The following is a 24,422-nucleotide window of genomic DNA, read 5'->3' as shown; positions in this document are numbered from 1 at the left end:
ATAGTCAGCTACACTGGTCCCCTGCAGCTACCAATCCAGGACCTTCCGGTCCACTGCTCTTCACCATTTCTTCCTACTTCCACATGAGATGACTCAGTAGGACCTGCTGGAATAAGTGCCGCAGGGGGCAGGGGCAGGCAAGGATCACTTATCTTTATATTTTAACCTGTCTTCAGGCAAAGCCAACCTATCATCCCCAAAAATATCACAACAAAATCAGAACCAAAACCTGCACAGGCTGACTTGTGTTACAGGATGGGGGCACTACCAACTTCAGCAGCTGCAGAGATTATCCTGTTTTCCCAAATAGAAGTGATGGAATACTAGTATAATAATAATAATAATAATGGTAGTTATTATGTACCTGCGTAGGTGGTTGAGGACAGTCATATTGGCAAACATATAGTACAAGTAGTAGGAATATGGGGGGTTTTCATCTTCCCTCCAATTCTCTGGCAGTGGGCTCTCCATATTAAAAATGTGATGTTCAGGCTTTGATTCATCATCCACACTGTCAAACCCGTCCACCTAAAGAAGCAAAATGAAGGAAAATAATCAAATAATCAACAATCAAAACCACATTGACCATCTACAATGAAAACAACTTCATTGGGCCATGTTCACACATGGGGGGATTTATGAAGTTTTAAAAGTTGTATTGGCGTAGAGGGGCCATATGTGAGTAAATTTATTGTCACACGCTTGAGGGGCAGGGAAGGGGTGGATGGGAGAAACAGGGGCCTCAGGCTCTGGGTTCACTCAATTTATCATTTTTCTTGTTGAAAAATGTTAAAGGGGTTATCCAGCACTACACAAAAATGGACACTTTCTTCCAGAGACTTGTCTCTTGTCTCCAGTTTGGGTGCAGTTTTTAACTCATTTCCATTGAAGTGAATGAGGCTTAATTGCAAACCGCACCTGAAGTGGAGACAAGAGTCATGCTCTCTCCGGAAGAAGAAGGCCATGTTTTTGTAGCACTGGATAACCCCTTGAGGGTAGCTTCACACCTACCGTATCGCTGCGTATTTAACGCTGCATATTTATTGCTGTGTTTTTATCGCTGCGTGTTTGGTGCGATTTTTACATGTGAGTTTTGATTTTCACATGAAAATCATGTGAAAATCAAAACTCGCATGTAAAAATCGCACCAAACACGCAGCGATACGGTACGTGTGAAGGCATCCTTAAAGAAAACTCTGCCAGCTCTGTGCTACCTGAAACTGTGGAACTGTTTAGATGACTGATGAATAGTAATGTCTACAGAGCTGGAAGTGAGTGAAAACTAATCAAAAAAGAAATTGCATGGAAAATAACAAATAGAATTAAAACTGACACTAGAATCCCCTATTAGAGGAGTAGGAAGTGCGGCAATCTTCCACAAGGCACAGGTCAGGGATGGGGAACCTTGGCCCTTCAGCTGTTGCAAAACTCCAACTCCTATCATGTCTGGAAAGCCAAAGCTTTAGCTGGAGAGCCAAGGTCCCCTGGCATAGGGGCATAGGGTACGTACATGCTCCAGGAACAGGTGCAGCTCTGGGTGACTGGCTGGATTCACAGTGACTTCAAACAAAGGCAAGAAGATGTTCCCAAGGATTTCCTGAAAATTATTAACCTGCTTCTTACTGCGAAATACATCACTGAAAGCAGAAAACGTAACATGAAGAGTCAGAATCACCCTAAAGGCTGGAACCCAACACAGACAAATGCATTCACTGTATACTTCCAATATAGCATTTTAACCTTGAGAAGCAAAAATAACAGGTTCCCTCATTAGAGACAATCTGTCATTAAGTCCCGGGGCAAAGAGGGCAATACTTTATTCCTGATTCATCTTTAGACTATGAATTCTCGGAAATATTCTGTGTATATACTGTGTTCACAGTAGATGATAGGTCATTGTAACACGGGAGCCTGTGCTGTCTGGGGGTCGAGCAGCAGGATATACCTTCCTGCTATAACGTGGACTCCAGGTGGGCAGACACTGGACATCTACACTACTCTGGAACTATGGCAGCACTAAGGTGGCGGTCACAGTAAGGGATAAGTAATGTTATACTTGAAGTATATATGTAAAGTTTTATTGTGCACAATGTTTAGTTATCTAAACTACTTCCATTTTGAATATTGTGCATAAATTCCTTAGTAGAGATGCCCAGTGCCCCTGAACCATGTGCCACTGCTGGTTCTGTGTATATCAGCACAGAAGGTCCATGTTATTAGGTATTCTGTGGATGGTACTGTTAGTACTGCATTTTGGCCACTGTATTTTCCTCCTAATATAAAGAATGGCTAAAGGTATAAGGGGACTCCCCCTGTCACTTACACTTAAACGCTGCGTCCGTTTAAGGAGTTAATGTCACGCTGCAACACGATCGCTGCAGCGTGTCATTAACGGTGAGGTGACGGCTGCTGATTGCTCTGGAGCACGCTTCATAGCTCAGGACGTACCGGTACGTCCTAGGTTGCCTTGGGGTTAAGGGTATGTTTACACATACAGGATCTGCAGCAGATTTTATGCTGTGTTCAATCATTTAGTTACATTGATATCTGGAGCATAAAATCTGAAACGTCAAATCTGTTGCAATGTGACTGGTCCCTAAAAAATATTTTTGACACGTTACAGTATCAGTCGGATCTCCTGAGCTGTCTCGGTCAAGTGACATGTGACACGTGAGTGGGAAGAGAACACACTGAGTGCAGACTCGTTCTCCTAATCAGTCGCGGTATGAAGAATTAGACCCTGACTGATCAAAACTTTTGATATGTCTCTATGATATTTTGTATAGATGGTGGTCAGTTTTCTTATTAGAGAGCCAATGGGTGCAGTTTGGTGCAGAGTTCACCTGAAAGCACAGCTAAATACACTAAGGACAATTCAGACACAGAATAAATCTAGCGAGATGAGAATCTAGGCAATTGTATAATAAATAAAGTCTTTACTAGAGTCGTGGGATCTGGATCAGCCATCGGACATTGTTGGAGTGCACTTTATGTTTGACAGCCCAACTCGCCAGGCTGTCCCATTCCTTCCGAGAACGGCCATATATTGAAAGACGGAGCTCAGCGTTCTGATATTTACTCTCTTCCAAATCTGACATCACCTCCTGAAAAGGAGTAAAAAAAAAACAATGTTCACAATGTCTGGAAAGAAAATAGACACAATCACAAAGAACAGACTAGATATGTAACTTTATATGATCACTTCAGGGCACCATCTTCTCCTTCTCTAGTAGAGAGGTGATTTCCAGCAGAGAAGAGGGCTGCATCTCTGTCTCCTCTTTATATCTTCATTTTCCCCTAGCCACCTAGTTCTATCTGAATGTTTCTCCATTTTTAGAATGTTGATGTAGAAATCATTGCTGCTTTATCTATGGGATCAGGATAGCAGTAATACAGTAGGTGAGTCCACACATTGATGAAATAACTGCAGGGTTATACACCTGCCTGTGTGTTCTGTGAGATGCAGCTTGACACTGATCTGCTTGAAAGTGCAGACAGGGAGAAACCTACCACAAGGAGACAGGCTTAAAGGTTTTTTTTGCTGCTGCCCTAGAAGATACTACTCCGCCAGTGACTAGCTGAGGTGGGTCACCGCTGCGACCCGTGACTGGCTAAAGGTGAATTTTCCTAGGCTGTATTAGGAGAGCCACATCATAGATGGCGGACAGAATGAGAAATAACAAGACATATTCAAGAGCCTCCATCAGCAGGTTTGACCAATCTAACCTGCTGATATGTCCTTACTGCACAGAAGACGCTGAGCAGGGAAGCATGTCTCTTATAGTATGTCTCTTACCCTCCTCCTTCACCGTTTCGGTGCAGTTAGCCATGTGCTCCACAATATGGTGAGACTGTTAGGAGCAGGCAAGTGAGCAGCCGAGGCGGGACCCCTTTATGGGAGTAAGAGGGCCTGACACGTCACATCCTGGGTCTCCTATACAACAAGGAAGCATCTGGGAAGCATTTTGTTCAGCCTCCCCCTGCCCACATGCCTGGTTCTCTTCAATACAACATAAATAACATATAAAGCAGCAACACCACCATCTATTACACTGAAAGAGTAAATGTGAAAATACAATGAATATATATAACATATATAACACTGTAATATAACAAAGCTGAAAGATCTTAAAATGCCGATTAGATAGCGAGATGCGGCTAAACCGCGAACGTCTGATAGTAAACACTGAGCTATCATCATGGTCACAACATCCACCAGACTTAGGACCTAATGTTCTGAAGCTAAAGAACATGGGGAAAACTTTCATCTGACTGGTTTCTCTAACTAGATAACATCATGCAATCTCTTATGTGTAATAGTAACTGATATGCAGACGGGCCGGACTCCGGCACCCCTTGTTTAAAGGGGTTGTCCAGCAAAAATCTTTTTCTTTCAAATCAACTGATATCATATATTTACTTCTATAAAAAAATCTCAAGTCTTCCCATACTTATTAGCTACTAAATGTCATGCAGAAAATGTTGCTTATTTTCAGTCTGACACAGTGCTCTCTGCTGCTATCTCTTTCTATGAATCCCCATAGAAAACATGTGCTCTGGACAGTTCCTGTCTCAGCCAGAGGTGGCAGCAGAGAGCACTGTGTCAGACTGAAAATAAAACATTTCCTGCATGACATACAGCAGCTAATAAGTATGGGAAGACTTGAGATTTTTTAATAGAAGTAAATTACAAATCTATATAACTTTCTGACACCAGTTGATTTGAAAGAAAAAGATTTTCGCTGGACAACCCCTTTAAATAAAGTGTTTATGTTACACATAGGGGGACATTTATTAAGTCAGGCGTTTTCTGCGCCAGACTTTAAAATGTCCCCGCTGCTCCAAGACTACAGAGATTTATGTAGCGGCGCACTGGCTCTACATAAATCCTGTGCGCTTCGCTGCGCGCGACAGGAATCCTACGCCAACTCAGAGCTGGAGTAGGTTTCCTAACTATTTTTCCGCTAAACAAATGCTGAATAGAGCAGACTCTGAGTCCGCGCCCCCCCTGTTCTGCCCCCTCCACACCCCCTCCCCACCCCTCTGGAGGAAAGGTACCACATGCCAATAATTCATTCGCAAAACGGCCATTTGCGAATAAATTTATTCGCATCTGGCTCCTTTCTGCAAAAAAATTAGCTTTTTTACTTTGCTACATGTCCCCCATAGTGTTGAGTGGACTTCGGCAACGTTCTCCAAACCAGAATGTTTGGCATCTGACTCCCGGTGGCAGGAGAAGTTGGATGCCACCCTGGGGCTTCCAGAAAAACATGGACACAGCCTATGACCTATAGCTGTTCACGGTCATTCATATTTTCCCAGACTCCTCTACCCACCAGGAGTCAAATGCTGAGTGTTTATACCCAGCTTCTTGCACATGGGAAGAGATAGTGGAGGAGTAAGTTATGGCGAGCACCCTCGAAGTCTGAGATGCAGACGAGAGACCCAAGTCTGCTTTCCAAGCAGTAAGGTATGGGGAGGATAGGTTGCTCCAGCGGGGAGCCCAACATGGCATATAGACAACAGCCCTGGCCCATACAGAGACACACAAAGGAAGTTATGGAGTGAGTGAAAGAAGAGGGAGATGGCAGAGAGGACAGAGATTTTAGTCATTACCAACTATATCTAATACACTGTACAAGGGCAACCACCAGGCTTTCTAGAATAGCGCGGTACCTTGATTATGTGGGCAAAGTATTTTCCTGACACCTTGTTATCCGTCTTGATGAAGATCTCTCTTAGAACAGATTCACCAATTGGATTGTATTTGGCATTGAACTTATCAAAGCGGTGGAAAGTATTTCTGTCCTGTGGAGATGAAACACAGCAAAAAGGCATAAAAAAAGGAAAGCTCAATTTACAGTCAGCAATGAAGCACTATGTTGGTGTTAAGCTCTTATATGAAGGTTTAGCACTGCCATCTACTGACCACAGCTGGTGGTACTTTACAAAGACTCTGTCAGTAGGTTTAGGCTATGGTCCCACAATGTTTTATTTTATGTTTTTTTACAAGAATGGCCGTTGTTGGCGGTTTAAACGATGGCCGTTATTGTAAAAAAAGAATGCACTGTGTGGAATCCTATGGGGAACAGCAGCCACTGTGCACACAATGCATTGCTTAATGGCAGACTGTGAACAATGGGCAAACAATCTGTTCAAACAATGTATGGCCGTTCTCATGGCCGCACACTGCACTGATTTCAATGTCAAATTGGATTGCAGACACAACCAAATGTGGTCGTAATCCAAATAAAAGAAAATGATGTTCATCCGTCCGATACAGCAACATGTCAAACAGCGGCCATTGTTTATACAGTATGTGAAGATAGCCTTATGGCGTCCTATCTCAGGATAACATAACCCAGTGACAGAGAAGCTGAACAGGATGATGTATCACTTACATTGTTCTGTGCAGCTGATCCAGATATCTCCTCCTGTATCTCTATGTGTGTGCTCAGTAGTCCTGAATATTCATGAGGCAGAAAACTCCGCCCACCAGCTGCTGATTGGCAGCCATCCATGCTGTGTATAGGCAGTCACCTGTCAATGAGCAGCTGGAGGGCGGGGGGAGGGGTGCAGCAAGAATCCTATTCTCCTGCATATTAGGAGAATGGCTGAACAGAATGATGGAAGTAATACACCGATCCGTTCAGCATTTCTGTCAGTAGTTTATGCTGCCCTCATTTACGGCACCAGAAAGCTAGTGACAGATTCCCTTAAATCTTCTGTTTATATGAGCAGATTGGAATTATGTTTCTCTCAATTTGCCCATTTCTATAATATGTCTCTAATCTTCCAAGCTGCTATGCAGATATAGTCACTAAGGTGAGAAGATAGCCTGCTAGCTGGCATATTTTTTGATATTCAATCAGTGCACGATGCTGGTGACTTTCCTATTTTTTAGTTCGCTATCATCATAGTTGCACATGTTAGCGCGAGAAGAATCAATTTCAAGAAAAATTTTAGAGGTAGCCCATGTCTGTGACACTGTCCTCTGTAAAGGTTTTTTTTTCACAAACAACACTTATTACCCATCTATACTGGATGCTCCAGTACTGGACCCCTCAGCATCCATCCAGTATGAAGGGAGCTTTGGTCAGGCGTGCACATTTATTTTTTTTATTAATGATTTCAATGTTTATTGCGGGGAGGGGCTTTGTAATATTTTAAAAAAAACATTTTTTTTACAGATATGATATTCTATTGCATAGCACTGATCAGTGAGAATGGCGCTCTGCTACTGCAGTCTGCCTGATGCAGACTCTAGTAGCAGATTATCAATTGGACAGGAAGGAGGTTCGCGTGAGACCTCTGGCTGTCAGGGGAAGTGTGACTGCTGGGGTTCTAATCACTTTCTTTCACAGCTGGAGGTCTCATGTGAACCCCCGCTCCAATTGGTCAGTGACAGGGGCCGCTCTTGTCATTGACACACTGAAATGCCCCGATTGCTATAGATCACATCACAGCGTCACCAGCTGCTGGCACTTTTATGTGTGCGGTGCCGCTTACACCGAAGGAGCGCCACAAACATTAAAGTTCCCTCCATGTCGCTGACACACACGCAAATATATATGACATGAAGGGGCTAAAGTTACATGCGGTACAACAGGTCAGGTGTCCTATGGATACTGTCATAAAAACATTTCTATGAACTGTTCTAAACTGAATAAACACCCCCACAAGCAGAGCTGAAACGGCATGTTCTCTTCTTTGTGCCACAGTGGTGCATTTCCTTCAGGGTGCCCTTTTCTCTGGTATTTTTCAGGCAAAAAAAAAAGAAAAAAACACTAATGCGGCGGATGTTGGTTTTTTGCGTTATGGTTTTGGCGTTTTTGTGTTAACTTTTTTTTCCCTCTGCCATAACATAACCTAGCTGCTGGACCACAAAAGGTGACAAAAATTCCAGAAAAAAAAATGCGATACACACAAGCGTTTTTGAGACACCCAGAACAATCCCAGCCACCCCCTCAGCATGCTGCGTTTTGGAAAAACTGACACAGAGCCTCAAAAATGCCACAAAGTAGAGAATAACGCCACCGAAAAAAAAAACACCATGTGTGTAAGGTCGATAATAGAGTTCTATTGACCTCCAGCTAATGTCTGTCCGCTGGCGCTTTTATTGGCGTAATTCCAAGATTTTAAGGCGGTGTGAAGCCGGCCTAACACGACACTACTGTCATATATATTGTCGTTGGGGTTGTTTATTTGTTATATAACTGGGATATGATAAGTAAAGGGGGACTCTGGCCAGACAGTTGCACAGGAGGAGCCATCTCTTACCGCGTGCACATCCAACGTGTCCACACTGAGATCATACGCGGTCAGGTTCATGCTCTGGAAGACTTCACGCAGTGTCTGCTCCTTTCCTCCTTCCTCATGAACTATATCTTCCAAATTCTTTTTCATCGTCCGTTTAATAAATCGGAGCAAATGTTTCTGGTTCATGCAGGATGCCGCATGAATATGGGTGTCCACCTTAAGATGGAAAGATGAACAGAAGTTTATTTTCTTAGGACAGAATATTGTGAGCAGAAACAGACCACGTGGTCCATCTGGTCTGCCCTTACTTTATTTCCTTCATTTGTACACTGCATTCCAAATTATTATGCTGTATAAATCCCTTTTTATTGAACAAACCTCCCAATGATGACAGTATTTGGTGGTCTGGTGCTCTGGGGGCAGTATCCCCGAATCCAGTGCTCCAAACGGTCTTACTAGATGCTGGATTAAGCTACAAACTGCGCAGAAAGGGCATCAAGGATGAAGGTAAGAAACTTACCATCAGCCGGGACCCCCTATATAATTATAGGCTATATAATTATTTCAGGCAGGTTTAAATTCAGTTACTGTGGATTTACTAACCACACCTGCTGGGAGTCTGTTTCAAGCATCCACTACTTTTTCAGTAAAATAATATTTTCCCATGTTGCCAATGGCTAACTATCAGAGATAGAAATGCACACACCTTCCGTATATTGTAAAAGTCTCTGTGCGGCACCTTTTTCTGAGCTGCTAACTCTTTCATCTCATTCAACAAAACATGCATCTGGAAACGGGAGCTGAGGTACTGCAGGCGCCGGTAGCAGAATGACTTACTGCAGAGAAAAGAACAGGAACAAAGAACACAGGACTGAATAAAGGAAAAGCAGACAAAGTATCCCGGGATATGCTGAAACCTAGCACAGCGCCCATCATAACTGTGTCCCCTGGTGGCACATGACCCGGCCTCCATATGAAAGAGACCTTTGTTATATACAGGACCATGTGCACCCGGCTGCCTGTCTCTCCAGCACTTACATGGGGCCATTGATTATGAGAGCCATCAGTACATTCATGTCAGCCACAAATTCTGAAAGATCCAGATATGGAAGATCCAGCTCCGTACTCCTGGAAGAAAAAAACATGACAGATCAATGTATACTGCTAAAAACCATAAAGGGAACACTCAAATACCACATCCTAGATCTGAATGAATGAAATCTTCTCACAAAGCTGAATGTGCTGACAACAAAATCCCTCACACATCATGCCTGGAAATCCCATGTATTACCCAATGGGGCCTGGATTTAGCGTCACACACAAAATTACAGCGGAAACCCCCCCCCCTCCAAGCTGATCCAACTTTGCTGTAATGTCCATTTATATTATATATGTAATGTGTGTGGCCTCCACCTGCCTGTATGACCTCCCTACAAGGCCCGGGCATGCTCCTGATGAGGTGTATGACCTCCCTACAAGGCCCGGGCATGCTCCTGATGAGGTGTCTGTATGACCTCCCTACAAGCCCCGGGCATGCTCCTGATGAGGCGGCTGTATGACCTCCCTACAAGGCCCGGGCATGCTCCTGATGAGGTGTATGACCTCCCTACAAGGCCCGGGCATGCTCCTGATGAGGTGTCTGTATGACCTCCCTACAAGGCCCGGGCATGCTCCTGATGAGGTGTCTGTATGACCTCCCTACAAGCCCCGGGCATGCTCCTGATGAGGTGTCTGTATGACCTCCCTACAAGCCCCGGGCATGCTCCTGATGAGGTGGCGGATGGTCTCTTGAGGGATCTCCTCCCAGACCTGGACTAAAGCAGACGCCAACTCCTGGACAGTCTGTGCTGCAATGTGATGTTGGTGGATGGAGGAGACATGATGTCCCCGATGTGCTCTATGGGATTCAGGTCTAGGGAACGGGCGGCCAGTCCATAGCTTCACTGCCTCCATCTTGTAGGAACTGCTGCCACACTCCAGCCACATGAGGTCTAGCATTGTCCTGCATTAGGAGGAACCCCAAGTGCACCAGCATATGGTCTCACAGGGGCTCTGAGGGTCTCGGTACCTAATGGCAGTCAGGTTACCTCTGGCAGCACATGGAGGGCTGTGCCCCCCCCCCCCCCAAAGAAATGCCCCCCCCCCCCCACACACACACACCATTACTGACCCACTGCCAGACCGCTCATGCTGAAGGACGTTGCAGGCAGCAGATCTCTCTCCACCGCGTCTCCAGACTCTGTCACATGTGCTCAGGTTGAACCTGCTCTCATCTGTGAGGAGCACAGGGGGCGCCAGTGGATCTGCCAATCCTGGTGTTCTCTAGCACAAGCCAAACATCCTGCGCGGGGTTGGGCTCTAAGGCCATCAGTGTTGCTTCATAACTGGACATGGGGATTTCATAAAGGTGCGACTGACTTGGAGTTATATTGTGTTGTTTAAGTGTTTCCTTTATTTTTCTGAGCAGTATATTATACATATGTGACAGATAAGGGAATTCCTTTAAGGGGTTGTCCACCAAAAAAAAAAAATTCTTTCAAATCAACTGGTGTCAGAAAGTTATATAGATTTGTAATTCACTTCTATAAAAAATCTTCTTTCTTCCTATCTCCAGTCTTCCAGTACTGACCAGAGCAGGAGAGGTTCTATGGAGATTTGCTGCTGCTCTTGACCGTTCCTGACATGGACAGAGGAGGCAGCAGAGAGCACTGTGTCAGACTGGAGAGAATACACCACTTCATGCAGGACGTACATCAGCTGATAAGTACTGGAAGACACTTCCTTGCACCAGCTGATTTGAAAGATTTTATTTATTTTTTTTGTGGGGGGGGGGGGGGTCATCAACCCCTTTAAGGGAATATGCTCCTTATTAAGTGATGTACTGTCTCCATGTACTTTTTGGCACATTAGTTCTGGTGCTGTAAACATGTGTTGCCTCTCTGCCAATTGGGACATAAGGCTCCATATTTGAAATACAGCTTACAATTTTGAACAGCAACCCCAGCAATTCAGCAGGAGCAATATAAGTAATAAGTAACATTAATACAAAGGCTCATACAGGTAAAACCATGTGACAAACAAGACCACAAGGTAAAGTGAATTGTGGAGTGTGGTTTACATCTACACTATAGTGCGGCATCTACCACAAAGTATCAAGGTTCAGGATGTGAGGCCATAGAAAATACAATGCTTACGTGTCCATGACATCACGCTTTGTAAATACATGAATCACACCGTCTATCATTTTTAGTCCAAAGCCCAAGTCCGGAGGCATAGTACTGGGGTCACACACTTCATATGGGTGCTGGTCAGAAAAGGGAGGATGAACAGGAGCATCTGTGAAAAAAATACAACTAATCTGAATCTTGTATGAAATGATCAGTGATTAACAGAGGTTATCCGAGGCAAAAAATCATATGGCTACCTACCCTGATCCCCCAGCTGCTGATGCCTCCGGTCCTTGGTCCCTGATGGCTACTTCCTGTTTTCTGATGCTGCACTGCTCAACCAATCAGTGACTGAGAGAGGTCCCTGCTGTGACTGGCTGAGTGGGGCGGCACCTGCTGGGATGGTGACCAGGAAGTAGCTGAGCCAGACCAGACCAGCAGCTGGGGGGGGATCAGGGCAGGTGAGTATAAGTTATTTTTCACTTTTATCCCATCGCCAGCCACATCTACATTCTTTTTATCCATGGATAACTCTAAAGAAGAATCCATGGCACTCACCGAATCTTGTGAGATGTATTTATTGCAGGTTAATAGATGCATAGGCCTGTGCATCTGTGAACGTGCTATAACCATACAAGATTCGGTGAGTGCTGGGGATTCCTAGTTATGGGTATTTGAAGCAGTTACCTTTGCATCAGTGCAGTGAGCTGAATCCCATCCAGAAGGGCTATGTAGTTAAGTAGTGAATGCCTATATGTGACACACTTACACACAGAATGTGGACATACAGTAAAATATCGTGAATATATTATCAATAGAATTTTTTTATTTTCCAATGTATATTATAAACAAATTGCCATCTGTTTTTCTATCTTTATATCTATTTTTTCTTTTTCTTGTAAATAATATTCAGTTCACAATAAAGTTTTGTAGGGAATATCAGAGCGGTTTGAGCAGTTTCGCTTATTTTCACACACTCCATGTCTCCCCCCCCCCCCCCCCCCCCCCCCCCCCGATGCTTGACCCGGAAGTGTAATACCGCATACTCACAGAATCCCTGTCAACCTCTTCAGTCCCGGCCGTCATGTTGGGACTATTATGTCACTCTTCATAAGGCTGGCCTGACCGCTCCAGCCCTCCCTCATGCCGGCCTCCCTCCAGCACGTCATCAGCTGCTCAGCCGCGATTGGCTGAGCACAACAGAAGACGTCTGGGGCTTCTGTTATGCTCAGACAATCGCGGCTTTTACACTTCCAGGTCAAGCGTCAAGGGGTGGAAACATGGGGAAGGGGGCCATTCACATAAATAACACACATTACAATGTTGTATAACTTTGTATTGTGTCTTATTTAGTGAAACAAAGTGTTGCACTGCACTACTCCTTTAAGCTTCAAAAATTGGTCACATAAATCTGTCTGTGTAAAAGCACCATAAGATCTTAGATACATTTACTTAGTGCTGGGCGATTAATCAAATTAAAGGAGAAGTTCTGAGAAAATTTTTATTTAAGTATTGAATTGCTCCCCAATATACACTTATTATGGGAAATGCACATGATGTAATTTTTTCCTTGCACTTACTACTGCATCAAGGCTTCAATTCCTGGATAACATGGTGATGTCACTTCCTGGATAACATGGTGATGTCACGACCCGACTCCCAGAGCTGTGCGGGCTGTGGCTGCTGGAGAAGATGATGGCAGAGGGATGCTCAGTGTCCCTCTAGTGCCCTGTGTCCCTCAGTGTCCCCCTGCCATCATCCTCTCCAGCAGCCACAGCCTGCACAGCTCTGGGAATCGGGTTGTGACATCACCATGTTATCCAGGAAGTGACATCACCATGTTATCCAGGAAGTGACATCACCATGTTATCCAGGAAATGACATCACCATGTTATCCAGGAAGTGACATCACCATGTTATGCAGGAAGTGACATCACCATGTTTATCCAGGAAGTGACATCACCATGTTATCCAGGAAGTGACATCACCATGTTATGCAGGAAGTGACATCACCATGTTATCCAGGAAATGACATCACCATGTTATCCAGGAAGTGACATCACCATGTTATGCAGGAAGTGACATCACCATGTTATCCAGGAAGTGACATCACCATGTTATGCAGGAATTGACATCACCGTGTTATACAGGAAGTGAAATCACCATGTTATCCAGGAAGTGACATCATCATGTTATCCAGGAAGTGAAGCCTTGATGCAGTAGTAAGTACAGGGAAAAAAGCAGATTTATCAAAAACTGGTGTAAAGTAGAATTGTCTTAGTTGCCCCTAGCAACCAATCAGATTCCACCTTTCATTTTTCAAAGAGTCTGTGAGGAATGAAAGGTGGAATCTGATTGGTTGCTAGGGGCAACTAAGACAATTCCACTTCCAATTGGTTCCAATTCCAACCAATTTGATAAATCTCCCCCTTTATGTGCATTTCCCGTAATCAGTGTATATTGGGGAACTTTTGGGTGCAACACAATACTTAAATAAAAATTTTCGCCGGACTTCTCCTTTAATTTGATTAATTCACTCCTTAAGTCTCACAATTTAATTAAAAAAAAAAATTGGATATTTGGTTTATAAAAAAATTTTGCGCTCTGCCTGCAGGGGGAAAAAGCCACCAGCTTCTCCCCTGCAGATGACACAGCCAGGAGCAGCTCAGCACCAGGCCACTACAATATGTACAGGACACAGATTAGGTGCTGCTGGGTGCCAGGGCCTTAGCAACGTCGGAGGCCTGACAGGTGCAAGCGGGCAGGGGACTGGGAAGTGAAAGGGGGCTGTGGTTAAGTGCAGAAGGGTTTTACACAGAACCAGGGTTGCAACAGCATACATGAAGGAGACTGCCAAGGTAGATACAGACACTGAACTGACACAGTAAATACAGACACTGAACTGCCCCAGTATATATAAACTGTGTAATACCGTGGCAGTGCAATGCCTGTATATATGGTGGTAGTCTCCTCCATGTCCACTGTGCCGACCCTGGTGCCCCAGTATATACAGACTCTGCACTGCCCCAGTATATATAAACTGTGTAATACTGTGGCAGTGCAATGCCTGTGTATATGGTGGTAGTCTCCTCCATGTCCACTGTGCTGACCCTGGTGCCCCAGTATATACAGACCCTGCACAGTATATACAGACCTTGCACAGTATATACAGACACATTACTGCCACAGTATGTACAGACTCTGCACTGCCACAGTATATATGGATTCTGATATGAATGTGAGTTTCCCATGTGGTCATATGATGTTTTGCACTAGCTCCCAATGGTATTTACTATGGAGTCTTCTAGCTGCTGATGTTGTTCACAGTTCGAGGAGTTAAAGTCTCAGTCTCCCAGGCTGCGATCAGCTGACTGCTGCCGGGGAGAACTGTGTTGGTTTACTGCATGAAAGCAAGTGTAATAGGCGGCACATAACGCCAGCACCTGTACTTTGCAGACGGCTGCCAGGGTTGATGTGTAGTGTATCCTGGTTCCGGCGGATGTATCTGTAAGTGTATTTACATATACACACTCTTACTGGAGTATAATGGGATATGAGATTGTATTCCACATACTTATTATGACGTATACTGAATGATGTTACCAATTCCACAACTGGATGGTATATAGGATGTAATGATGACACAACTAACTGCATACTGCTGATTGGTGGATGGCTGCATAAATAGTCGGCTTCTACCTGTGTTGGTTACGTTTGATAAAGACCCCATTCAGGATTGAAGCCCTGCCTTGGTGTGCCATAGGGGAATAAAGTATACCGCTGTATTTGGACGCTGTTACTTGTCGTCCTCTGACCAATCAGTGTCACAGGCTGTTTTGCCAAGTGCACGGCCCAACGTAGTCTGTGATCAGTGTAGTCAGGAAACAGGCTTTTTGTACAGACAACACTCATTTATGCTACTTTTCACACATAAGACTTTGGGCAATGTAGTCCTATGATATGACACATAGTGACTTTAGCCCAGCCATTGTACAGTTTATCCCTCCAGTGCACCCTGACAGCTGTGCTCTGCTGCAGGGCTCCAAAGAGGGACCTAGTACTATACAGGAGCTGCATAGGCGGGTGCCTAATTCTAGACTGAGGCACAGCGGGAATCTAATATTACATGGGGCTGCAAAGAGGGGGTCTTAAACTATATAGGGGCTGAATAGAGGAGGGGGCCTAATACTATATGGGGACACAAAGGGTCCATTACACTTTATGGAGGCACAGAAGGGGCCTAGCACTATATGAGGGCAGCACAGAGGGGGCCTAATACTAGAAGGGGGCGCAAAGAGGGCCTATAACTATATTGGGGCTGCACAGGAGGGGCCTAATATTATATGGTGGCCTAATACTAGATGTGGACAAAAAGAGGCCCTATAATTATATTGGGGCAGCACAGACATAAAAGGGCCTAATACTATACATGGGCTACACAAAGGGGCCTAATGCTATATGAGGGCACAGAGGAGGTCTAATACTATATGAGGGCACCTAGTGCTATATAGGGGCACAGAGGAGTGTATAATAGTATATGGGACACAGAGGTGTCACCTACTATATGAGGGCACAGAGGGAGTAATACACATGAGGAGTTTTTTTATACAGATGAGGATAGTCCAGGAGCGTGGAACCTACAATGTCTGGGAGATTCTATGAAAATGACTGATGGCCGGGAAAAGTCATGATGGCTCAGTCCAAGTGAAGATGAAAATAATGAGTGACTCTGACCCCCCTGTGGTTTACTCACAGAAGATACCCCCTGTGAATCAATAGAAGTAACTGTAATCTCTCATATGGTCTGCAGAGCCAATGCATCTATCTTTATATTGGCTCTGCATAGGGGGTATTGGTCTTAGTATAGTACATTTTATTCAGTAGCAGTTTGGTAGTATTAGTTGTTATATAGTGGTAATATGTAGTCATGATGTGGTGGTATTATTTGTCCCTTGTAACTGGTACTATTGGTATTACTAGTTTTAGTATACTTGACTTGGTAATGGTAGTGGTCATGGTGTGGCCATAATATTTGCCCCTTGTATGCTAGTATAATTGGTCATAATGGTCTTGGTGTACTGCATTTGGTCAACAACAGTATGATGGTAATATGTAAGGTGATAATATTAGCTCCTTATATACTGGAGTTATTTAGTAGCTGTATGACTTGAATTTAAGCATACAGTAAAGATGAGCGAGTAGTGAAATATTTGAATATCGAGTCGAGTAGAGCCAGGTACTCAACTATTTGATCGAATATCGAATTCCATTAAAGTCTATAGGAGAAAAATTCTTGACTTGACTTGGAAATCAAAATTCGATCACCTGGAGGTCACCAAGTCCACAATGACACCTCCACAGAAATGATGCCGACACCTCTGGATGTAACTGGGACAGCAGGGGAAGCATGCCTGGGTGCATTACGCCACTATCACAGCCTATATCAACTATACACTCCAAACACAATATAACCTCTATGTAAAGTGGAAAAAATACATGAAAACCTTCTTTCCTTTACGGTAGTTTGGACAGAAAGAAACATTTTAGGTCAAAGAAATATTTTCATGCACCCCTTTAAATCATATTGCCTATGACAACCGCAGATGGCATAGGCAAGGGGGAAATCACAAAGCACCCACCACTGTCATTGTGTGTGTGATGCGGTCAGACACGTCCTCTGCCTCAGTCATCTGCCACTTCCACATGCCCTTATTACAGTGAATACACTCTAGCCGCCTGCCTCTCTGAACACACTGATGTGCTTTTGTGGGTCCCTCCTGCCTAAAATCACCTAACACCTGACTGTCCCTGCTACACACTGTCTCCCTGTCTAACACCTGACTGTCCCTGCTACACACTGTCTCCCTGTCTAATACCTGACTGTCCCAGCTACACACTGTCTCCATGTCTAACACCTGACTGTCCCTACTACACACTGTCTCCCTGTCTAACACCTGACTGTCCCTGCTACACATTGTCTCCCTGTCTAACACCTGACTGTCCCTGCTACACACTGTCTCCCTGTCTAACACCTGACTGTCCCTGCTACACACTGTCTCCCTGTCTAACACCTGACTGTCCCTGCTACACACTGTCTCCCTGTCTAACACCTGACTGTCCCTGCTACACACTGTCTCCCTGTCTAATACCTGACTGTCCCAGCTACACACTGTCTCCATGTCTAACACCTGACTGTCCCTACTACACACTGTCTCCCTGTCTAACACCTGACTGTCCCTGCTACACACTGTCTCCCTGTCTAACACCTGACTGTCCCTGCTACACACTGTCTCCCTGTCTAACACCTGACTGTCCCTGCTACACACTGTCTCCCTGTCTAACACCTGACTGTCTCTGCTACACACTGTCTCCCTGTCTAACACCTGACTGTCCCTGCTACACATTGTCTCCCTGTCTAACACCTGACTGTCCCTGCTACACACTGTCTCCCTGTCTAAAACCTGACTGTCCCTGCTACACAATGTCTCCCTGTCTAACACCTGACTGTCCCTGCTACACACTGTCTCCCTGTCTAACACCTGACTGTCCCTGCTACACACTTTCTCCCTGTCTAACACCTGACTGTCCCTGCTACACACTGTCTCCCTGTCTAACACCTGACTGTCCCTGCTACACACTGTCTCCCTGTCTAACACCTGACTGTCTCTGCTACACACTGTCTCCCTGTCTAACACCTGACTGTCCCTGCTACACATTGTCTCCATCTCTAGCTTCAAGTCTCATCTAAAAAAGAATATTCGATTATTGTGAAGGTCACATGGTTTAGCCAGCCAATGAATGCAGATGCTTTTTTTCACTGACTGTGTGCTCCTAGTGCCTGTCCCACCCCCCTGCATAGTTATTGGTTAAAAAAAACCAGGGAAGGTGGGAGGGGATTCGAATTATACTGGGGTTTTGAGTATTTCAAATAGTGTACTATTCGATCGAATGCCTACTCGATCAAGTAGTACTCGCTCATCTCTAGTATACAGTATAAGGCTATGTTCACACTAAGTAAAATAACGGGATAGGGTATATAGAAAAATAAGATCTAAAATGTAACTTTTAATGATCTCAATATATAAAATAAATAACCAAATGTGAAAAACCAGACACTAACAAAGGTAAAAATACTAGGAAAGTGTTTATCTTACCACTCAACGGTGACTGCTGAGTCGGAATGATCTGGAGTGGCCGTGGACCATTCACATCGCCGTAGCTGTCCTTGATCCTAAATGGATTCCACGTGGGCGGCTGAGATCTCCCGGTAGCGTAGACAGGAGAAAACACAATAGGGTGCATACAAAATGGGAGATAGGACACCCTAATAAATCTGTCCCTCCAGACAGAGCTCCCGCCCTAAAAAGAGCGACTCCGCCACACTCACTCCTAGGGTCCACTCCGCCACACTCACTCCTAGGGAGGGGACGCCATACGCGCGGCTGGCACCATAAGTGCAGTCTTTACCCTTCTTTGCTTAGTGGCATTTAAATATCTGTTTGATCCCCTGATGATTCCCCCTATGGGAAATGAAATGCATTGGGACACAGCCACATGTATTAGTAGGGTTTAACTAGGGACCCTAGGAGTGAGTGTGGCGGAGTCGCTCTTTTTAGGGCGGGAGCTCTGTCTGGAGGGACAGATTTATTAGGGTGTAATAGGACAGTGTCAGGGACCGGCTGTCCTATCTCCCATTTTGTATGCACCCTATTGTGTTTTCTCCTGTCTACGCTACCGGGAGATCTCAGCCACCCACGTGGAATCCATTCAGGATCAAGGACAGCTACGGCGATGTGAATGGTCCACGGCCACTCCAGGTCATTCCAACTCAGCAGTCACCGTTGAGCGGTAAGATAAACACTTTCCTAGTATTTTTACCTTTGTTAGTCTCTTTTTTTTCACATTTGGTTATTTATTTTATATATTGAGATCATTAAAAGTTACATTTTAGATCTTATTTTTCTATATACCCTATCTCGGTGAATTTTGTTAGTATTTTGTTAGTGGTTATTGTGGCATTGTTTTTGGATTCTAAGTAAAATAACAGCGCCGCAAAACTACGGCCGTTGTTTTGAGGTTCCCTATAATGACTGCAATGCAATATAACTACCGCTGTTGAATTCACACTACCCCTTTAAGTGAAAAAGAGCTTCAATATTCCTGTCTCTCTCAATAAAGTTTGTAGATGGATGAGGGCTCTCTTAATGCTGTGATCCCAGATGCAGTCCATGACTGGCTGAATGGTGACTTTTCCCCTGCATAAAGATACATATAAATATTACCTGCAGCCACAGGGGTATCTGCACTCTCCTCCTGAAGTGGACTGTCTAAAGTCTCGTCACTCAGCTTTTTTAAGTGCTGAGCAGTAGTTCGGAAGAAGGTTTGCATGGATATATTCATATACTTTTGTCGAATGAATAAAGCCCGCACCACACTCTTGGCTGCATCAAGGAGATCTGTGAAAGGTACCTAAAAAAGGCAATACCTGAATTATACGAATTTATCAGCAAAAATATTAAACTTGACATTTTCTACAAGTATAACTATATTAGTTTAGAAAGGAATCTCCCTTAACTGAATGGGTTGTGACCTTTGGACAAAATGTAACTTCAGCCTCCAGAAACCTGAGTAAGCATACCCTGTGATTATTACACCATTAATATATGGTTGCATCATTGTTATTAGCAACGTAACAAGATATCTACTGTGCCATTTGCCAGTAGGCATTGGACTACGCTAGTTAACCTAGCTGTGCCTAGCTTTTACTGTGGGTAATGACATTTCTCAACCGAGATGTGGTCTAGCAGAGAGCGGGAGTGCTAGGAGGAGGAGGAGGAGGCAGTGCTGCAGGTTGTTATCTGGGGAGTGCTAGGAGGAGGAGGAGGCAGTGCTGCAGGTTGTTATCTGGGGAGTGCTAGGAGGAGGAGGCAGCGCTGCAGGTTGATATCTGGGGAGTGCTAGGAGGAGAAGGTAGTGCTGCAGGTTGTTATCTGGGGAGTGCTAGGAGGAGGAGGCAGTGCTGCAGGTTGTTATCTGGGGAGTGCTAGGAGGAGGAGGCAGCGCTGCAGGTTGTTATCTGGGGAGTGCTAGGAGGAGGAGGCAGTGCTGCAGGTTGTTATCTGGGGAGTGCTAGGAGGAGAAGGTAGTGCTGCAGGTTGTTATCTGGGGAGTGCTAGGAGGAGGAGGCAGCGCTGCAGGTTGTTATCTGGGGAGTGCTAGGAGGAGGAGGAGGAGGAGGCAGTGCTGCAGGTTGTTAGCTGGGGAGTGCTAGGAGGAGGAGGCAGTGCTGCAGGTTGTTATCTGGGGAGTACTAGGAGGAGGAGGAGGCAGTGCTGCAGGTTGTTAGCTGGGGAGTGCTAGGAGGAGGAAAAGGTAGTGCTCCAGGTTGTTATCTGGGGAGTGCTAGGAGGAGGTAGTGCTGCAGGTTGTTATCTGGGGAGTGCTAGGAGGAGGAGGAGGCAGTGCTGCAGGTTGTTATCTGGGGAGTGCTAGGATGAGGAGGCAGTGCTGCAGGTTGTTAGCTGGGGAGTGCTAGGAGGAGGAGGCAGTGCTGCAGGTTGTTATCTGGGGAGTGCTAGAAGGAGGAGGAGGCAGTGCTGCAGGTTGTTATCTGGAGAGTGCTAGGAGGAGGAGGAGGAGGCAGCGCTGCAGGTTGTTAGCTAGGGAGTTCTAGGAGGAAGAGGAGGTAGTGCTGCAGATTGTTAGCTTGGGAATACTAGGTGGAGGAGGAGGAGGCAGTGCTGCAGATTGTTAGCTGGGGAGTGCTAGGAGAAGAAGGCAGGGCTGCAGATTTTTAGCTGGGGAGTGCTAGGAGGAGGAGGAGGCAGTGCTGCAGGTTGTTATCTGGGGAGTGCTAGGAGGAGGAGGTAGTGCTGCAGGTTGTTATCTGGGGAGTGCTAGGAGGAGGAGGCAGTGCTGCAGGTTATCTGGGGAGTGCTAGGAGGAGGAGGCAGTGCTGCAGGTTATCTGGGGAGTCCTAGGAGGAGGAGGCAGTGCTGCAGGTTATCTGGGGAGTCCTAGGAGGAGGAGGCAGTGCTGCAGTTGTTATCTGGGGAGTGCTAGGAGGAGGCAGTGCTGCAGGTTATCTGGGGAGTCCTAGGAGGAGGAGGCAGTGCTACAGGTTGTTATCTGGGGAGTGCTAGGAGGAGGAGGCAGTGGTGCAGGTTGATAACTGGGGAGTGCTAGGAGGAGGAGGCAGCGCTGCAGGTTGATATCTGGGGAGTGCTAGGAGGAGGAGGCAGTGCTGCAGGTTGATAACTGGGGAGTGCTAGGAGGAGGAGGCAGCGCTGCAGGTTGATATCTGGGGAGTGCTAGGAGGAGAAGGTAGTGCTGCAGGTTGTTATCTGGGGAGTGCTAGGAGGAGGAGGCAGTGCTGCAGGTTGTTATCTGGGGAGTGCTAGGAGGAGGAGGCAGCGCTGCAGGTTGTTATCTGGGGAGTGCTAGGAGGAGGAGGAGGAGGCAGTGCTGCAGGTTGTTAGCTGGGGAGTGCTAGGAGGAGGAAAAGGTAGTGCTCCAGGTTGTTATCTGGGGAGTGCTAGGAGGAGGTAGTGCTGCAGGTTGTTATCTGGGGAGTGCTAGGAGGAGGAGGAGGCAGTGCTGCAGGTTGTTATCTGGGGAGTGCTAGGAGGAGGAGGTAGTGCTGCAGGTTGTTATCTGGGGAGTGCTAGGAGGAGGAGGCAGTGCTGCAGGTTGTTATCTGGGGAGTGCTAGGAGGAGGAGGCAGTGCTGCAGGTTGTTATCTGGGGAGTGCTAGGAGGAGGAGGAGGCAGTGCTGCAGGTTGTTATCTGGAGAGTGCTAGGAGGAGGAGGCAGCGCTGCAGGTTGTTATCTGGGGAGTGCTAGGAGGAGGAGGCAGTGCTGCAGGTTGTTATCTGGAGAGTGCTAGGAGGAGGAGGCAGTGCTCTGGGGAGTGCTAGGAGGAGGAGGAGGCAGTGCTGCAGGTTGTTATCTGGAGAGTGCTAGGAGGAGGAGGAGGAGGCAGCGCTGCAGGTTGTTAGCTAGGGAGTTCTAGGAGGAGGAGGAGGTAGTGCTGCAGATTGTTAGCTTGGGAATACTAGGTGGAGGAGGAGGAGGCAGTGCTGCAGATTGTTAGCTGGGGAGTGCTAGGAGAAGAAGGCAGGGCTGCAGATTTTTAGCTGGGGAGTGCTAGGAGGAGTAGGAGGAGGCAGCACCACAAGTCATGTCATTGCAGCTGCCTTCTTCTTCTGTGTGTAATATATATAGTTTAGGAGGTTGCAGCCTGCTCCCTGGTTCCTGGCGTACTCCTATGACTTCTGGCCCTGCTCCACTTGTGGTAAGTCACCATGTTCCTCAACCTGTGGTCTCTGGCTTGTTGAATAACTACAAACATATATCAGTGTTACCCATCCTGTGGCTTTATGCATCCCTATTTTACTTTCAGTAGATTTCCAAGGACTGGCACACTGGGTCTGACCCTGGCAATGGACTTCCTGTGGTTAATATTTTTTACTCTTTATTCTGATTAACTTTCTTCACAAAACGTAGACTCCTTTAGGAAGAAGATGAAGAAAGAAGATTATTTTTAAGCGTGTATTTTTTTTTCTTTTCATTAAACTTTTTTTTTTTTTTAACTTTATGGTGGACATGTATCATCCGGCGTACGGATGATTTTCGGCGGAAAGTGCCGATTTGCGCATTATTTTATTCGCAAATGGCCGATTTGCGAATAAAATATTCGCAAATTGGCACTTTCTGCCGAGTACGCCAGGGGGGCGGGGAGGCGGTGTGAAGGGGGCGGAACGGAGGGCGCGGAGTCCGTGCAATTCACCATCCGTTCCGCCAAAAGATACGCCGAAAACCTACTCCAGTCCTCAGCTGGCGTAGGTTTTCGTCCGAGCGCACGGATTTATGTAGAGGCAGTCCGCCTCTACATAAATCCCCGTAGCGCTGGAGATGCGGGGACATTTTTAAGTCCGGCGTAAAAAACGCCGGACTTAATAAATGTCCCCCTATGTGTTTTTCTTTCTTACTTATATGAGGCTTAGTAGTGGACACCGTCTGGTAGACCAGTGCTTGTCAAACTGTCAGGCGCCCCTTTAATTCCTGGTAAGGCACAGCTGGGGAGCCAGTTTTAATAAAAGTGACTAATGATCTCTAGTTTAGCAACATTATTGTCTAATTTTGATCACATTTTAATGTTATAAAAAGTTTAGGAGACAATTAAAGGGTAGTAATAGTATTTGTTTTTGCATGGACTTTCTTCACAGGGGGTGAGGCCCGGCATCCTCTTGGTCAGTCTGGTGAGGCCCGGCATCCTTTTGGTCAGTCTGGTGAGGCCCGGCATCCTTTTGGTCAGTCTGGTGAGGCCCAGCATCCTTTTGGTCAGTCTGGTGAGGCCCGGCATCCTTTTGGTCAGTCTGGTGAGGCCCAGCATCCTTTTGGTCAGTCTGGTGAGGCCAGGCATCCTTTTGGTCAGTCTGGTGAGGCCCAGCATCCTTTTGGTCAGTCTGGTGAGGCCCAGCATCCTTTTGGTCAGTCTGGTGAGGCCCCGGCATCCTTTTGGTCAGTCTGGTGAGGCCCAGCATCCTTTTGGTCAGTCTGGTGAGGCCCATCATCCTTTTGGTCAGTCTGGTGAGGCCCGGCATCCTTTTGGTCAGTCTGGTGAGGCCCAGCATCCTTTTGGTCAGTCTGGTGAGGCCCAGGCATTGCCTTGCTCTGTTGGGTGAGGCTCCAACAGAAAAGAGTTTGAGAAGCACTGAGGTAGATGGAAGACGGTGCCATCTGAACCCAAACTCACAACATTTGATTACTGGTGGCTGAAGCAGTTGGATACAGCCATAAGGCTGCCTGGCAAATACTGAAATACTGATAGGCTATATCCATGTTTTCCTGGACTCCCTAAGTTTGCTCATCTCTAATACCATCCATTACTAACCCTGGTTTTAGCATTATAGTGCAAAAGGTCCAACATTAACCCCCCTTAATACCCCAGTACCAACCATTACAGGGGTACTGGGAAAAGCCAGGTGCTGGCAG

The 24,422-nt window shown here is 45.9% G+C and overlaps 1 protein-coding gene across 7 annotated transcripts in view; it reads right to left on the bottom strand.

Annotated features, from left to right (window-relative positions):
- Positions 1–24,422, bottom strand: part of AMPD2 (adenosine monophosphate deaminase 2) — a 117,231-nt gene that overhangs the window by 16,766 nt on the left and 76,043 nt on the right. For all 7 annotated transcript variants that reach the window (XM_069944412.1, XM_069944409.1, XM_069944415.1 and 4 more), the window contains exons 6-14: positions 19,709–19,895; positions 11,454–11,595; positions 9,298–9,387; positions 8,966–9,095; positions 8,281–8,475; positions 5,677–5,808; positions 2,941–3,104; positions 1,511–1,637; positions 365–528 (exon numbers count right to left, since the gene is read on the bottom strand). In XM_069944412.1, the coding sequence (XP_069800513.1) occupies positions 365–528; positions 1,511–1,637; positions 2,941–3,104; positions 5,677–5,808; positions 8,281–8,475; positions 8,966–9,095; positions 9,298–9,387; positions 11,454–11,595; positions 19,709–19,895 (1,331 nt within the window). The remainder of the gene's footprint in view (positions 1–364; positions 529–1,510; positions 1,638–2,940; positions 3,105–5,676; positions 5,809–8,280; positions 8,476–8,965; positions 9,096–9,297; positions 9,388–11,453; positions 11,596–19,708; positions 19,896–24,422) is intronic.

Source organism: Dendropsophus ebraccatus, chromosome 11 (assembly GCF_027789765.1).
Source record: "Dendropsophus ebraccatus isolate aDenEbr1 chromosome 11, aDenEbr1.pat, whole genome shotgun sequence".
NCBI lineage: Eukaryota > Metazoa > Chordata > Amphibia > Anura > Hylidae > Dendropsophus > Dendropsophus ebraccatus.
Note: the sequence above shows the minus strand (reverse complement) of the source record. Positions and strands in the feature narration are given on the sequence as shown.